This window comes from Diplotaxodon limnothrissa, linkage group LG23, assembly GCF_057381915.1.
Source record: "Diplotaxodon limnothrissa isolate DT_005_m linkage group LG23, D_limnothrissa_male_GT1.1, whole genome shotgun sequence".
Lineage (NCBI taxonomy): Eukaryota > Metazoa > Chordata > Actinopteri > Cichliformes > Cichlidae > Diplotaxodon > Diplotaxodon limnothrissa.
Window position 1 is genome coordinate 19,355,347 of NC_140617.1, and position 17,498 is coordinate 19,372,844.

The 17,498-nt window shown below is 40.7% G+C and overlaps 1 protein-coding gene across 1 annotated transcript; it reads left to right on the forward strand.

The window, feature by feature from the left end:
- The first annotated feature begins 13,335 nt into the window (after positions 1-13,335).
- LOC146607828 (secretory phospholipase A2 receptor-like) lies at positions 13,336-14,548 on the forward strand. The gene is made up of 3 exons (XM_085348767.1): positions 13,336-13,606; positions 13,979-14,265; positions 14,360-14,548. The coding sequence occupies exons 1-3, from the start codon at positions 13,336-13,338 to the stop codon at positions 14,546-14,548; spliced, it is 747 nt and encodes a 248-aa protein (XP_085204893.1).
- The last annotated feature ends 2,950 nt before the right edge of the window (positions 14,549-17,498 follow it).

Sequence of the window (17,498 nt, forward strand, 5' to 3'; positions counted from 1 at the left end):
GTTGAATCAACACAACCTTTTCATAATCTCTTCGAAATAAAACTCACACCATTCATTCATCATTTTCGCTCTGTACCACTGCTCCTTGTTAGACTGTGTGAAGCACAGTAAACAATTCAGTGGAGGCTTTGAGCCATAAACAGACATCACGCACAGACATTGTTTTCATTATCAAAGTGCTTCAGACCATGTCCTCTAAATCTACACAAATGCCCTCTGCGTGGCATGAAATACATTTAAGCAATAAATAATCAATCAGTTCTTGCTGTTGTAACCAACTCCGTATTTGGATGTTTGTGTGCAGCATTTGTTAGTAAAGCATTCTTCATTGCATCAGCGTGTGTGTGTGGATCACTTCTCAGTTCATTGAATCAACATTTTAATTTGTGTGTGTGTGTGTGTCATTTCTCCCTCAATCAACGAGTGCATATGTTCATATGTATGTTTCTTTTCACTCTGAGTCGGTGCATGTAGATGTGTGTGTTTGTGTGGGTGTTTGTGTTCATCACTTTCCTGTTGTAGTGTTCTGGGTAAACCACGGCCTGAAGCGTGCCCTGGGTCCTGCCCTCCTCCTTTTCAGTCTGTTTGCATCCATTGGTGCTGCTGCTCAGAGTTCTGTCCATACTGGTTCTGGCCCCAATTGAGGCAGTCCTTTTCTCCAGTGTCCAGCATCTTCTCCTTATTTCGCTCCTCCTTAACTTGACCCTTTTGCTTCGGTCTTCCTTCAGGGTTTTGATACGCAGCTCAATTGTCTGGATGTCCGTTTGTTGCTTGCAGAAGTGCGACTGCTGTCCGTTTGTTTGCAGGTGGAACGGCTGACATCCAGAAGGTGTATAGGAGAGTCTGCAGCTTCCACCTCCCCAGTGGAAGACCTCAATCTTTGTTCTGTTAGTTTAACACAGGCCTCAAGGCTCTCTGGGATCCCTGCTTGCACTCTCAAGCCCACGGCTGAGGTCGTAGTCGTGGTCCCATTCCAGGGGAATGGAGTCCATGGTTGTTTGGGTGTCTCGGCCCGAGCGTTCAGTCCAGAGCTGGGCAGCCCAGGACGCTGAGCGATCGGAGGACGGCAGAGGTGACAGGAAGCCATCCCCCTAACGTTCGCTCCATAGCAGACCGGACAAATCACACTGCTCATCTAGCTCCAGGATGCTCCGGCCTGATTTCAAGTCCGGTGTCTTGGACTCCAAGCCTGATGGGTTCGATTTTCAGCTAGCTCCTCCTGGGCCATGCTCAGTTTCTGCTCTGATACCTCGAGGTCTTATTGAGGGCAGAAACCTCAGAGTCTTTTCCGTAGAAATCAGATTTAAGTCCATTGATGTTTTCCTTGCTTTGCTCCACGGACTTTTGCGGCTCTGCTGTTCGGCTCTTCTCAGAGGTCAGCTCCTGGCCGAGCCCCGACACCTGTGCCTTCAGCTTATTTTCTCCTGGTGTTTTGTCCATTCTGAGGTGCCTCCTGACCTCAGTTACTCCTCCTGTCTCTGGCACGCCCTTTTTGCTGCCCGATGGTCATTGTTGGTCCGTCACTGTCCTGCACAGTTTTAATGCAGAGTGGTTAAGGTCAGCATGGTTTTGCTCGGCCTCACTTTTCATCCGGGCTTAATGGGCGTCTCATCACAGCTCTGTCAGCTGAAGCTGTCTTTTTCCATATGGCAAGAATGTAAAGAGTGTGTGAGAGGGGTGTGTCCAATCAGGCACAATGCTGGTGGCTTTGCGAGTGCCTCGTTTTCCAAATCCAGATGTTTATTTGTCATGTACACAGCAACAGAGAGAACAATCTGTTGTTGGGATGGCTGAGGTCCTTCACGATCTTCCTGGTCTTGGTCCAGCACCGCCTGCTGTAGATTGAGTGCAGGTCAGGGTGCTCGGAGCGGATGGTGCGCTCAGCTGATTGCACAACCCTCTGTAGTGCTTGTCTGTCCGGCATGGTGCTGTTCCCGAACCAGACAGTGATATAGCTGCTCAGGATGCTCTCAATAATTCCTTTATATAAGGTGGTCAGAATCGGTGGTGGAAGCCGGGCCTTTCTCAGTCTTCTCAGAAAGAAAAGACGCTGACAGAAATCTCCCCGTGTAGTGAAACGGGCCTTGGATTAACTCTCTCCGTCTCTGCTGCATGAGATCATTTTCCTGCAGCACTGTTGACATTTTCAAGTTGTTGTTGCGGGTTCAGCTGCTTTAGCATTTGGTCAGGGTCACATCAAAGATGGTAGAGGAGAGAGCAAAGATGGTAGAGGGGAGAGCAGGAGTCCAGGGTCAGCCTCGGCTTTTCCGGGCCGACAAAGCAGCCTGTAATCAAGCATAAAGAGAAAAAACAAAACAAAACAAAAACAAAAACAAACGAACAGGAAAATGATGTTGTATTGGCTGTGTTACTCAGAGAGGGGAAAAACAACGGGACCAGGCCCTGTGTCAGCCATCTCTCCCCCTTTTTTTTTTTTTGGTTTTTTCTCACCATATAATCCTCTCATAACTCACCAAGCTGACAGGACAACACAGGTACATGTTAAAATTCTTAAGATCATGTTTAAAGCACAAAAATGGAATTTTCTTTCATTCAGTAATCACTTGTATTAATCAATCAGAAGAAAACATGTCACAGTTTGACTTTTATTAACCACTAAATTTGTCGTGTTATCACTGGTTGTGATTTTTTTTTTTTTTTTTGAAGTTAAGTTGTTGTCCTGCAACCCAGAGGGTTTATTTGTTAGTAGTGGATAAACTTTATTGTGTAACGGCGGGTGTATGTTAAGCTTCACTGCTTTAAACTTGCTGGAAAATCTTCACATGTTCATGGGTGTAAGCTGTTTCTTCATTGCGTGTATGTGTGTTTGTAGATGGGCTAATTTAACGTTTTTTCTCAAACGAGGCATTTCTCTAGCACGTGCCTCTCTCTCACATTTCTCTGCTTGTGTGTGTTTTTGTTTCACCTTCTTGTTGTGATGCTCCAGGCGCCTTCCCAACCTCCACAAGTCTGTTGGCCGCAATTCTATGTGTAAAACTTCTCTTAATTTCTCCTTTAATTCTCTGCTAGCTGCTGTCTTTTCCACAGCTGCTGATTCTTGCTGAGTTTGGTTTCCATTACTATAATTTTGCTTCGGCCGCCGTGCTTGTGGGGGCAGTTGGTCCAGCCCCATAGCCACCTGTATCAACACACTGAGAGATTTATTTAATATCATTTTCATCACTGTTAAATAGACTAGCAGGCAAGACGCCCACCTTTGCACTGCAGACTACATGCCAGTCTCCCAACACACTCCTCTCTGAGTTTCCGCTTTAAACTCCAACATCATTCACACCCTAGTCATTCAACACCTTATTTGTAGTATCATAATCAGCAAAATCAGCGTTTTACTTACAGGCATGTATCATTGTTTGCAAATCATAATTATAAAACTCAATAACACGCTAAACAGGAAGCAAAGTCCTCTGTGCGCGTCACAGCTCATTTGCATGTTCACACACCGTCTAAAAATAGCTCGCAGCGCTGCAGTGCGCTGTCGTCACACACACAGCCTCACACAAAGCTCAGACAAAACTCTTCTATTTTATATTACAAAGACGTCTTATATTTACAATCACTGACAGGCCTGACAGATTCAGCACCTAACAAATTTCGACAAATTTAAGTTAACGGGTCCAACCGAAGAAAGTTAACTTTTTTGTAATCAATTAACCAGTATCTGTTTCCTCCAGAACAGCCTATGGCCTGATTTCTAAAGTCCCTAACTCAATTTAACTTTGTCCAAACAAGCACATGACACCATTTAAAACGGTGAGGAGATTCTAACTCCTAGCTTATTTCAGGATGCCCTGTACCCCACAGTTAAACCAAACTGAACTAACCCTGTTCGCCGACAGGTCAAGACCGCGCGTCCACGGCCAGGAGGGAGCGTAACCTCCGGGCTATGTGCTTCTTAGCATCTTCCAGTGCCGTCCTATAACAATTTTCACCTAAACAATTTTGACAAATTTTAACATATCAATTAAACAGTCTCTGTTTCCTCCAGAACAGTTTCTGTCCTAATTTCCCTACCAAACTACCTGAGCCTTAAGCTCAATATCCAGGGACTCAAACCCAACATTATATCTGTTACCTCCAGAACAGTTTCATATTTCTTCAACTTCATTAAACATTCTTAAGCAACTTTAACTGCATAACACACGGTGATTCTCATCAAAATCAAAACAGACACTCTACCAGTAATTTCAGTGAGTAGACTTTAATTTAGTCATATCCAATTTGGCACATTTTGGAAATAATTCAACAGGTAGTGCCTTACCTTTAGATAAGCCGGCTTTTGTCCACTCACATCAGACCACTGGCTCGTGCCTGTCCGTTCGACAACCTCGGACCGTCCAAACTTTTAAATTCCACCCCAATACCACAGGACGAGCCCCCAAGCTGTTAAGGTTCAAAATATTGGGGATGGAGACAAGAGAAAAAACCACAATAACAACACTGGTCCGGCCGGGTTGAGTCAAACGATGATTTAATGATCACACACGTGGGAGATGGACACTGATGCAGACAGCCTCAAAATCTCAAAATGGTGGAGCATTGCTCAAACTTTTATAGCCTCTGGTGCCTCCACCTTATCATAAAAAGCCTAAACATTCACATGCTCTCTCTCACACAGCGCCTGAGCTACGACCTTGGCTCCCTGTTTATCTGCTCCTGCTGAAATGGGGCAGAAAACTCCAGCACACTCTGTTCTCTTCTACTCAGACAAATTAGACAATAACCTTCTGCGAACAGTATTTCTTATAACTCAGCAGTATAATGCATCATAAAACAATATCATTCATTCACAACAAGTCAGCAATTTAATGTAATGCAAATCAGTTTAACTAATGCAATAGTTATCAGCTTCTTCTAATTCAGGAGAATAATGCAAACTAAAACTACATAATAATTCACAATCTTTAATTAGGGGTATAACATGGCATAAAATAATATCATAATTTTACAGACACCAGTGGTGATTCAGAGGTTCATGCAAAACCTGCCACCTATTTCCTACTAATTTGATCCCATATGTCATTTAAATCAGAAGCAAAGCAGCAGCATTGAAATACAGTCTCAGTTTGGATTGTTTTCCATAGTAGTTCACTGTGTTCTGGATATTTACTGAGTACTTCCCTAGAGCCTTCACGGATCATGTACATGCAAACCACCACACCCTACTGACAGAAAACTGCCAAAGATGGGTATTTTTGTGTTTGAGTGATGTTGAAATGGAATAAAAGCTGACACATGCCTTAAAACATTTTTTGAAACGTTACTATAAGAACATTGTTTTAATATTTGCGTTTGTGTAATATATGCACATCATTTTTTCAATTATTTAATCTTTAAAAAACAATATTTAAATATAAATACCACTGATTGCAGCAACTTCAAATGAAGACAAATAAAGACAATGTTAGTACTGTTTTTCTTATTGTTTTTTCACTATTGCATTTGGCTGCTGATTGTCTGAGCCTCCTCCTCAGACAATCAGTTTTCTGCCTTGATTCATATTGAAATGTTAAAATGGTTACTGCTAGACCCAAGTGCAGCATTCGATACTGTTGACAATAATATTTCATTACAATTATTATTATTTATTAAATGGAGAGTCTGCTTCACACACTGAGGTTAATTATGGAGTTCCACAGGGTTCAGTACCTGGACCAATGGACTACTTGCACTAGGGCATGTGACGTATTTCCATTTCCAAATACTACCGCTTGGGTGTTTCTGGTATGTTTGTTTATCTATCGGTTGCTATGCTAATGTCGCTTCAGAATGAGAATAAAAAGAAAAGTATTTAAAACAGAACATTTTCAAAAACAGGAGAAGAAATACTCCGAGCATTACTGTGTCCCACTTTGTACGGCTTCAGCCAAATTTAACGGTATACTAAGTTTTCATGGCTTTCCGACCCATTCCGACTTGAGAAGACAATGGCTGGTAAACATACGCCGGGATCATTTCACGATTACCTCTCACACCAGGGTCTTCTGCAGACACTTTGCCAGTGATCAACTCATAGATCCAACAACCCTCGATGGTCGAAGGCGGCTTATTAAAGGTGCTGTACCAACACTGTTTGAGTGGAATGGCTATAAAGTTGAACCACCGCGGCGTAGTGTTTGGGAGAGAACGGAGCCACGCCCTGAACTAGTTCCTCCTGACGATCAAGAAGAGCACAGTCTTAAAAGAGATCATGACATTGTGCTTTTGTAACGTCAAAAATACCATTTGTCATTTTCTTCATTCAGTTGTGTTATTGTCTAAATGTATATCAGTATGTTAGGCATGGAGTTTTAAATACTTACCATGTAAATAAGTTCTGCACAAATTCAATGTTTTAATGTGTGTTTTTAAAAAATGAAATTGATGCCATTGCGTAAATAAGTTTATTGATTTCACATAAAAGTAACATGTAACAACAAGTAACAACAAAAGAATTCATGAAATATATTGCAAATAAAACAACAGTTATTTTGTTCCAGCCAGCCTGAAGGATCTGTTTTCCTTTTTGCTATGTTTTCACTGTTCATTTTTCCAAACACAGGTATCTTGGCATATACATGTAAAAAAATAAGTAGTCAGCCTTTTCTCCGATTGCATTGTGCACATCTGTATCCGTGTATACTCTTTGCACTAGGTAGTCCTCTTGTGCCCACACAACAAAGTCACACCACTGCATTCCACTGATGAGCAGTTGTCCTTGCCCTTGCCAGTAATATGCGTGGCTCTTTCTTAGTTTAGGGGTACCACATTCCATTTGCACATATTTGCAGTCAATAAAGTTTTGTACATTGGGACATTTGAAGCCAAACTGGGGGTATTCATTCACTCAGACGAAGAGCTTTGCTCACGTGTAGCTTCCTCTATTTTGTGAGCCATTTCCAGAGTTACAGACAAGCTTTTCAGATGCAGAAGCTCTTCTTCTGAGCACACAAACACACAATCTGGTGGCAAGATGTCATACCCCTTCAGAGGCAAGTGCGGTGTTGGTGGTGCATCACGGTGTAGTGTGATGTACCGGGTTGTCAAAACCAGCTGCTGATATGACAGAACACTGCCCTCCTGCACCAGCCCAAAGGCACTTTCCACAAGGGGCTTGTCAGGTCTCATGTTCATTGTGGTCACAAGTGGCCTGTCCTCAATATTAAATTTTGCGTATGCCTCCATTATTCTGAACAAGAATGCCTCTGTAGAAGCCACTCCTGAAGAAAACATCAATGACAATAATGTAAGAAAGAAGGTTATTATACTGAACAACAACTAAACTAAAAACTAAAAGGTGTAAAACAGTGGCGCATAAGTTAGAGACTGGGATGTATATGTACATGACTGAGTTAGCTGTCTTCAGAAAGTGTAATGTATGTAAATTAATACCTATTCTGACACATGTATGTATGAACAAATAGCAACATATATTTGTAACACATGAAACCAACTTTTACAAATCTAATTACCGTACTCCAGTCTGGGCCATCCTATTTGGTACCGGCTTAGTGAAGATCATGGAGTTGATGGGTCCTGGCTTCACACCCTAACAGAAGACACATTTACTGTGGATGGTGTTGCTGTTCATATGTAAACATGGACTAATTCAAAAACTTTAACCTCATTTAAATTACCACTGTCCGTGGCTTGTGCCATTGCTGTTCAGATTCCGTGCAGCTATGCACAGGGGGGACAACCGGCACTCTGAGTTGTGAGTAGTGTGCTGTTTGGAAGAGCAGTGCCACTGTGTGATTGCACATAACAGCGCCTGCCACACACGAGCACTGGCTATGTGTCAGTATCACCGGCGATGAATCCAGAAGCTTAATCTAAGAAGAAAGAACGAAAATTAAAAATGTAACATCTTCATGGAAGAGCCGAACAGGAACATAGTTCAGTGTTATGGTTACTGACCCCTACAGGCTTACCCTCCTGAAAGCTTAGTGTTTCTTTCTCTCCCTATTAAAACAACTTAACCATCCTTGATAACTGTAATAACTTAGATTGTGTATATTTGCAGTATTAACTTGGCGTCAAATGTTTCTGATCACCCACACACGTTGATTAAACTATCTGACTAGTCAAATTAGGAGTGATAAAGCAGGAAGACAAGGAAAACATTCAAGTTGATGGGCCTTTAGGAATGAACTTAACTAATGCTTAAATGAACAGAACCCCACTGAATGGGGATTAACAACTTTACACAGCTTCCTGCCTACACTTAGTCCGTGTGATGCCTCACTCTTCCTCATTGACCTGTAGCACAGGGCTCTCACACCGACCTCCCCTGACAACCTGTCTTTATTGGACACTGAATAAAGATACAAGTACCATTAGCATTATTTCTGTATTACTCATGTCAGCACGTCTTAAACATATATACTTTACACTTAGCAAGAGTAGCATTAGGTAGTTAACTACTTCCTTAGTTAGCCAACTACCTAACGCTATTATAACAGTGTCTAACAACAAAAGTGACATTAGTTAAGAAAACCTCAACTATAGTTTCGGACGACATAAAATACAGTTTAAGAAAACATGTAATATAGAGAATTGACATCAAATGAAGGACATAGCGGAGTAACATAGTGTTTGCATTTGACGTTAGCTAGCGTTTCTTTGTCGGTTAATTTATGTTTTCTTACCTTCGTAGTTGTGTATATATGATGCAGCATATAACTGAAATCCTTTATCTAATTTGCTGGCAGGGGTAGTCGTCACTCTGCTAATCCGATGAACATCAGTGATGTTCAATTTTGGGAGCTCTTGTAGGCAGCGAGTGTAGAACGTCGCCATGGTTTAACCACACCGGAAGCACTGGGGCAGGACTACATAGAACACAGAAGTGATTGTGTAAATAGTCCATTCTGTTTACATTATACATGCTTCTCTTAGGCAGTATCATCAGAAGGCATAGAATACATTTTCACTGCTATGCAATTGATACTTTTACTAGTGAAACTACAGGGATGTCTTAGACAGCTAAACACCTCTGATTTTCTGCTTCTAAATTTAGATAAAACTGAGATTATTGTACTTGGTCCTAACAATCTCGTCACATGACATCAGCATTATTTATATACAAAGAGAAAAATGCTTCTTTTTTTTACATAGAAAAAGTTGTTAGTTCACAACTCATCACGAGACAGGGCCAAACCGATTACATGGGTTTCACAGGGTAAGTCTGTCGGAGCACTGTCAGGAGAGTTGCTGAAATAAAACAAAAAAGCTTCCTCATCATCAGTGTTGATTAGTGGTTATTATTACATTTACATGTTTCCAGCTCCCGCTTCTGGTCAGTGACAATTTGTACTTTTCTTCTCTTTTTCTCCCTCCTAGCGCTCACAGACACATAACAGGTACGGCAGTCCATTCTCCCCGCAGCATGGACTACACTGCCCATGATGCTACATTCTTTAGGGCTGTGCCTGTAACACTCTGCCTATTGCCTTCATATTAAATAACCTTTGTGAATAATTTTTTTTACAATATTTCTTCACGTCATCATGCGGGCCGCAAGTAGGGGTGACATTGGTCATGAGATTGAGACACAGGCACTACAGCCTTTTAATGCGTGTTTTGTTTGGGTTTCCACCAGCGTGGTGAAACGTTTCTCCCACAAAACGTTACATCCAGATGAACAGAATCAACTTTTGGACACAAAACACCATTAAGAATTATTGCTCCTTACCCTAATTTAATTTCTATTACATATCTCAAATATGTTAACGTCTCACAGTCACAGAGGGGCTTGTGCATGATTCAGGTTTGTGCTTCATCCTCTGTCTGTGATTTAACTTCAGTTTTTTCTTGAACTTAATCTCATTGTAATCCCAAAGAATCCGATACAATTCAGGAATCTTACTTTCAGCCTTTTTATTTTGTTCACACTGTTTCTGTGATTGGTGCTTCTTATAGTACAGTTCTTTGCAGTGCTCCCAGTTCCGTCTCTCTCCTGCAACCGCCCACGTCGCCCGTATCAAAAACCGCTACTGCCTGCAGGCCTGACAACAGGAGATGTATCACTCAGTCGCCACAGCAGTCGCTTCATTGTTCTGACACACACAACAAAACTACTGAATACACTACACACTAACTACACAAGATTTGCGCTAAACGTCCCAAATCTCTCACATCTCAAAACACCGGCGTCAATCCTAAAGCTTCCCCCCGTTTCTTAACAGGGCTTTGGAGTTGACGTCACGCCGCAATGTATTGTGGGAGCGCGGCACCATTTCCGGGTCCACAAATCAAAACAAACGCACTGTGTTGGAACAACGACGACAAGAAACATGCTTAAAAGCAGCTGAAAAGAAAACGGACAGTATAGAGACCGATTGCGTCCAAAATGTGATGTCCACATATGTGGACGCCAGGTCCTAGGAGGTTAATGAGGCAGTTAAAGGTTGTAAACCTGTAATGGAGAAAGTGCGGGATGTCCTGCTAATTGTGGTTTACCAACTTTTTCATTCTCTGAAGCTGCTGTATTCACTCTCATATATATATATGGTGTGCATATATTGCAGAAACAAAAATATTAAAACAATGTTCTTACACTACAGTTAAAAAAACGTTTTAAGGCACATCACTCAAACACAAAAATCCCCACCTTTAGACAGCTTTCTGTCAGTAGGGTGTGGTGGTTTACATTACATGATCCCTGAAGGTTCTTTGGAAGGGACTAAGTAAATATCCAGAATAGAGTGTATTTAAATGCTGCTGCTGCTTTGCTTCTGATTTAAATGACTTGGGGGATGCCAGGCCAGAGCTATCCATCAAATTAGTTGGGACCTGGATGGCAGGTTTTGAACAGACCTCTGAATCACCACTGGTGTCTTATAGAGGGATCATAACCAGAGTGAATTTCAAAGATTCCCTGCTAACATCTACCAAGGTAAGTGCTGCTGTACAAACAGGTCCGATGAATGAATGACAGAGACTTATATTTATAAAGAGATGAAGAGAAAACAGTGTGATAGCCACGTAAGTTGTGGACTTTATCAGTTGGGCTGATTTCAGTTTTAATCTGCTGAAACTGTATATTAAAAGCAGTTTAACTTCCTGAGACTAGCATGTATGCATGTACAACTCATTCTCTAATTTTTCTTTCGTCATTTTAGAGCAATTTCACTAAAACAACCATCTGAGACTTAGGTTAACACATTACGTCTTTGTCTGATTTTGATTTTGTTGTAATGTTTTACACTGACTGACAGCAAATAGTAGTAAAATTTATAGCTGACAAAATATGTAGTGAGCAAAGTGACAATAAACAAAGCTCAACTGAAAGAGAACTGAATTGGTTTAACTCCTGTTTTCATGTCAGTGATTGAAAACCATGATTAATTAAACTGTCACATAGATATAGGAACAAGTATAGATAAAAAAATAATAATAATTAAAAAAGGCAGCTCATTAAAGAAGTATTCCTGTATAAACTGGACCACAGTCACTGTAGTGTCTGAAAGTACTTGGTGTCATAACAGCTGTGTTAGGCAGCCAGGAATGGACCCAAAATCCAAACTAAACTCAAAACACAGCTTTATTGCTGGAATTATTCATTATAAACTAAAACTGGGAAAACACTTTAAACTAAACAGACAGACTAGCAGAAAACCCAGCATTCAGGGTGATCACAACAACCAGCGGAGGAAGAGGCAGACATTAAAAGCACAAGGCAAACGAAGGAATAGACCACAGGTGGGAACACAGCTGAACATAGTCTAACTAACGAGACGGGGAACCAAGACAGATCATGACACTTAATTGCTAAAGAGTTATTACATCTACATTTTTGAAACAGCCGTTTATAGAGGAATTAACCTGAAATAACCAAAATGCTATTTATGTCATCAAAGATCCATTTAGACTGGTCTACACTGTTAGTGCTCTTTAAACATCAAAATAAACTAAAACTCAATACGCTGGGTCAGATGACCCAGGATCGTGACAAAGGGATCAGACACTGACAGTGTTGGGAAGGTTACTTTTAAAATGTATTCCATTACAGAATACAGAATACATGCCCCAAAATGTATTCTGTAACGTATTCCGTTACGTTACTCAATGACAGTAACGTATTCTGAATACTTTGGATTACTTAATATATTATCATGCTTTTTACAACAACGTGAATGTACTATTGCTGTGTGATTTATTACTATTACTGAAGGTCCGCGACTCCGAACTGTAGTAAAGGGACCTCTGACTAATACGGCGGGGTCCCTGTCGGCTCGTAGCCGAAAAATAGCTTTACTTTGTTGTGTGGGTCAACTTTTCTTGCGAGAGACAGAGACAGGCGTTGAAAGGCTGCTCCAACGGAACTTGTTGTTTTCGGAGGAAAACACGAACACAGTCGAGTCTTAATAGCTTACTTACAACTGGGCTCGTCAGGCACTCTTCTTGACTGCAGTGGTTATTATTATATTTACATGCTTCCAGCTCCCGTTTTTCCTCGATGACAACTCGTACCTTTCCACTCCCCTTTTTCTCCCTCCTCGCGCTCACAGACCCATAACGTGTATGGCAGTCCATTCTCCCTGCAGCACGGACTACACTGCCCATGAGGCTACATTCTTTAGAGCTATGCTTGTAGCATTCTGCCTGTTAGCTTAGCACAACAACAACAACAACGAAAAGGCGCTCTCTCACCCAGGAAACACACAGTCGCAGAGAGAGAGAGAGCGTCGCCCTGTAACCATGGCAACTGTAACACTGCCGCCTGGGACAACAGAACGTAGCTGTCAAACAAAACCCAAACAGTCCTGACCCGCGACAAAATGAAGCAGGAAAGTACCGCAGTGTAATCCATTTATTTCAACAAAGTAACTGTATTCTGAATACCACCTTTTTAAACGGTAACTGTAACGGAATACAGTTACTCATATTTTGTATTTTAAATACGTAACGGCGGTACATGTATTCCGTTACTCCCCAACACTGGACACTGAACACAGTGTATGATCTGCCAAAGAAGAACAAAAAACAAAAGCTATCTCACTATTCAGTTTGATCTCACTCGCACTCTTATTTTGTAAATGTCATTACAACAATTTATTTAAATTAGTATTTCTATTGTTTTGTGTTCTTTTCTTTTTAAATAATAGGACATTTCACTTGAAATTTGAAATGTTTTATTGATTTCTTTAAACACACAAGCACCTATATCTGTGCAATTTATTCTAGTTGTGTTTAATGAAGAGTTTATTGTTCCCAGCATTTATCAGTAGAGCGTTATGTGGACACAGTAGACGCTGCTCTTCCTCACTATAAAATTTCTGTTCTGTGTCCTGTCTGTGCAGGCTTTTTGTCCACTTTTCTCCTGTGAAAAACACAATGACGAAGCACGTTGCCCTCTTGCTCATTCTTTTCCCCGTGTGTGGACATCTGCTGGACATCAAGTTTTATAATAAACCTTACGAGTATACCTGGGAAGAGGCAGTAACATTCTGCAGGAAGAACCACACTGACTTGGTCCGAGTGAGAACTGCAGAAGAGAATGAAGCTCTACAGCACTCTGGATGGATTGGTTTGTCCCGGAAGGATGCAACAAGTCCATGGAAATGGTCCAGAGGAGGCGAAATAGCCATCTTCACACCATGGGATGGTACATTTTCATACTATGTTTCTTACTCCTTAGATGTTACAAGATCAAACTTACTGGTAATTATACCAAACTTATTTGCATTGTGACCTGAAATCAATTTGAGACATTTTGAGCATTCAACAATTTGAGTGGTGAGAAAGGATCAGATTTACAGTGTGGAGCAGTGTTGTCTACCACAGTGTTGACTGTAATGAGTTTCATGAAGTCCCAAACCAACTGTTTCAGCTGGAACTTCAGCAAGGAGGGTTTGTTAGACACATAAACACTGTACTGGTAAAATGATTTGATACTGAATCTAGATAAAAATAGACCTTTAAAACATCTCTGAAATCCAGCCGTCTTTTTTGTCTATTGTACTTCGACTTCTTGCAGCACCAAAAAAGGATGAAAACTGTGTGAACAGAAAACGCGACGGAAAATGGGAAAGCAAGAAGTGTGATGAAAAAAAAACTTTCCTATGTTATGAGGAAAAGCTGATTCTGGTGAAGGAGAATAAAACATGGGAGGAGGCATTAGAACACTGCAGGTCTCTGGATGGAGTGGTCACAGAAGATCCAGCCTCTTCATACAGGAACCACAGCTATGACCTGGCCTCCCTGATCACTCCAGATGACTACACCACTGCACGAGAGACCGCAAAAGAGGCTACCACTGATGAGGTTGGGCAGTTTTCTGCATGCGCTTCTGTTGGTTAGAGACTCATAACTATACTTACTGTAACTTTGTTTGTTTCTCTTTGTTTACTGTTGGCAGGTGTGGACAGGCCTGTGTAACCTGGCTGGTGAGTGGCTGTGGGTGGGTGGAGAAGAAATGCAATATGAGGATATCCCAAAATGCCCAACCGAGGGCCTCTGTGGCGTCCTCGAGAAGAATGGTAGTTCACCCTACGGCATAAGAAACTGCCAGCAGAAAAGGAACTTTCTCTGTTCCAAAATGAATTAAGTACTGTACTTAAGTAAAAATTTGATATATCTGTACTTACCTTTCCATCTTATGACACTTAGATACATGTGTGTCAAAGTAAACAGGAGAAATAATCCAAAGCAGACTCCACAGACAGGGTTAAACAAAAATGAACCGTTATTCAGGTATATGAGTGAGTCCAAAATTAGAAATTCCAAGAACAATGGGAACCTGACCAACACTTTACACTACCAGTTAAAAGTTTTTGAGTTAGAATAATTGTACCTTCATTCATGATGTATGTTACCAAGATATCAATTCATATAGTCAGTACATTGAAAAGGTGAGAAATAGTGATGAGATGTTTTCATACTGTTAGATTATACAATGACGACAGATTAATGCAAACCAGAAAAATCATAACGTCTTGTTATATGTGTTATTTTCCTAATGTAGTTGTGTGACATGTCAAGTAAATACTGGACTATACATAATTTAAAAGTTGTCTCAAGTCAATAAAGATATTAAATAAAGATTAATGTGCAGTTAAGCAATTATTTGTCTTTATAAGCAGTGGTGAGGGAACCATATGGTTACTTTCACTGCTATGAGGCTTTTTTTACATCCTAAAACAGGCCGTCTTGTATTCCTTTTGAAAAGAATGTTTTACAGAATTCGAGAAGTACACTCTAACTACGTACATAGGAATTTGTTATGGAACAGCTGTGTGCAGGCAGGAGTGGTAGTAGGAGGACCCAGTGTGCAGACACTCGGAGGTGGAACTTGAACTCAAAACAGCTTTAATACTGAACTCAAAAGGGTACCAAAACTAGGAATACAAAATACACTTACATAGACAGAAACACAGCTAGATAAGGGTAGATCACGACAGCGACAAACTGAAACACAGGGCTTAAATACACAGAGGGAGCAATCAGGGAATGGGCAACAGGAAGGAAACACAGCTGGGGCAAATCAGGCCACATCGATGCATTTACATGTCCCAATTCGAAGTGTACTCCAAATGTGCCGATTTCCCCAAATATCAAGCGTGGTCCGTGTCGCTACCCGATCCGTACCGGAAACCCGATCGGTACCCCGCATGCGCGAAAGGTGTCTACTTCCGGTCGTAGCGTTTTACGATAGTTATGGGTCTGTTAAGATGTTAAGAATAATAATTATATCTTAAAATGTTTGCAATAATGAAGCATTTCAGTACAATGTAGACAAAAACGAAAAATAAAAAGAAAGTTACGGATCAGGACTCTCCGATCCTTACTGCGCATGTGTAAAGTCTGACCGTACAAATCGGGTCTACCCGATCCGTACCGCGCATGTGCAGATGTTTTCTTCTTCTTCTGTTCGTTTAATGGCAGTTTACTCTCCAGTATACGAGGATACCGCCACCTGCTGACCGAGCGAATGAACCCTATTATAAACTGAATTAACGTGATTTCAAATGCGTGTTAAATTTGATTTAGCGATAGTCGAGTGTGTTTATGCTTGTCTGTGAGGAGAGGATTGTTGGAATAGTGATGATGATGTCCTCTATCACTGTCAATTGTCAGTAAACACTTAATCTGGCTGATGAATCTTCATGTGACACATTGCTAAGTCAATATTATTAAGTCTGTAATTAGGCGCCATTCTTCTTATTTTACGGCGCTGTTGTTCAATCGGGGGACGCTCTCTGTTGAGGAGAAAAGCATGAATTTGTTTGTATACGGATTATCCATTGTTTAAATGTCCCGGGCAGTCGAAAAGGAAGCAGAGCTGTTGAGAAATGCTAGGAGCTAACTGGGCGCTAACCGTATCATTCAAATATATTGAATGTCGCAATGTTGGCAAAGAGAGGAAGTGACATAAGATTTGCGCATGCGGGGTACCGATCGGGTTTCCGGTACGGATCGGGTAGTTTTGTTTTTTTTTAAATTAAACTTTATTTACAAACAACAGTTTAACATACAAGGCACCATCATTAATCCGATTATGTTACATCCTCGGTTGAGCATTATAGCAAAACAAACAAACAAACAAAACGAACAAAAAAAACCCCAAAAACAACAACAATAAGCACAAAGTTAAAAGAGTTAGCACAAAAATAAAGAACAGTCATTGAAGGATTCGAACCAAAGGCAAAAACTAACGTGCAAAAAAAGGGCAGTCGTGATTATAAAATAGGGAGTTTTTTGTTTTTTTTAACATAGGTTAAACTCTTTAAATAAAACAACAAGTTTATGGGCTTTCTTGTTATTCACAAGTTTCAGCGATTTAGCCCAGAGTCTAAAGTCATTCAGCCATCTGTTTATACATGGTTTAGCTTTAAAGTATCTGCATTTGTGAATAAAAAATTTTCCCATTAACAAAATCGTCCTAATCAACAGGTCAAAATCTGCATTCTCAGCAAGTATTCCAAATTTTATTACTGTCACCGTCAAATGTGGTAACTGAATTCTCCTGGACTGTAGCCAGCTCCACATGTCAGTCCAGAAGGAGTGCACTGATTCACAGTTGAAAAACAAGTGATCCAGACTTTCAATATCATTTTCACAAAATGTGCAGGCGTTCACATCTAAATTAAATTTCCGTCTTAAGAATTCATTGGTTGGATAAACCTCATTAATGATTTTAAAGTGAACCTCTTTTGCTTTAGGGGAAAGAGGAAGTGAAATATACTTTTTTCTTATCGCCTTAACCTCCATGGTCTCAAATTCTTTAAGGATATAATTTCTTTTAACCGGATTAGGAAAAATTTCGTTTATCAAAATATTCCTGATCACTTTGTTTGTAAACCTGCTGTCACCAAATTCAACTCCAGCTATGCAGAGCTGCCTCAGTCCAGGAGAAATTTTAGAGTGCACAATATCTTCTTTTATCATTGATCTCAAAGGGACTGGAATGGCTTTCACTAGGGATTTATATCTCTTAACAGTACATCTTACATCAAATTTCTCACAAAACGTCTCATGCTTTAATAAGACCCCATTAT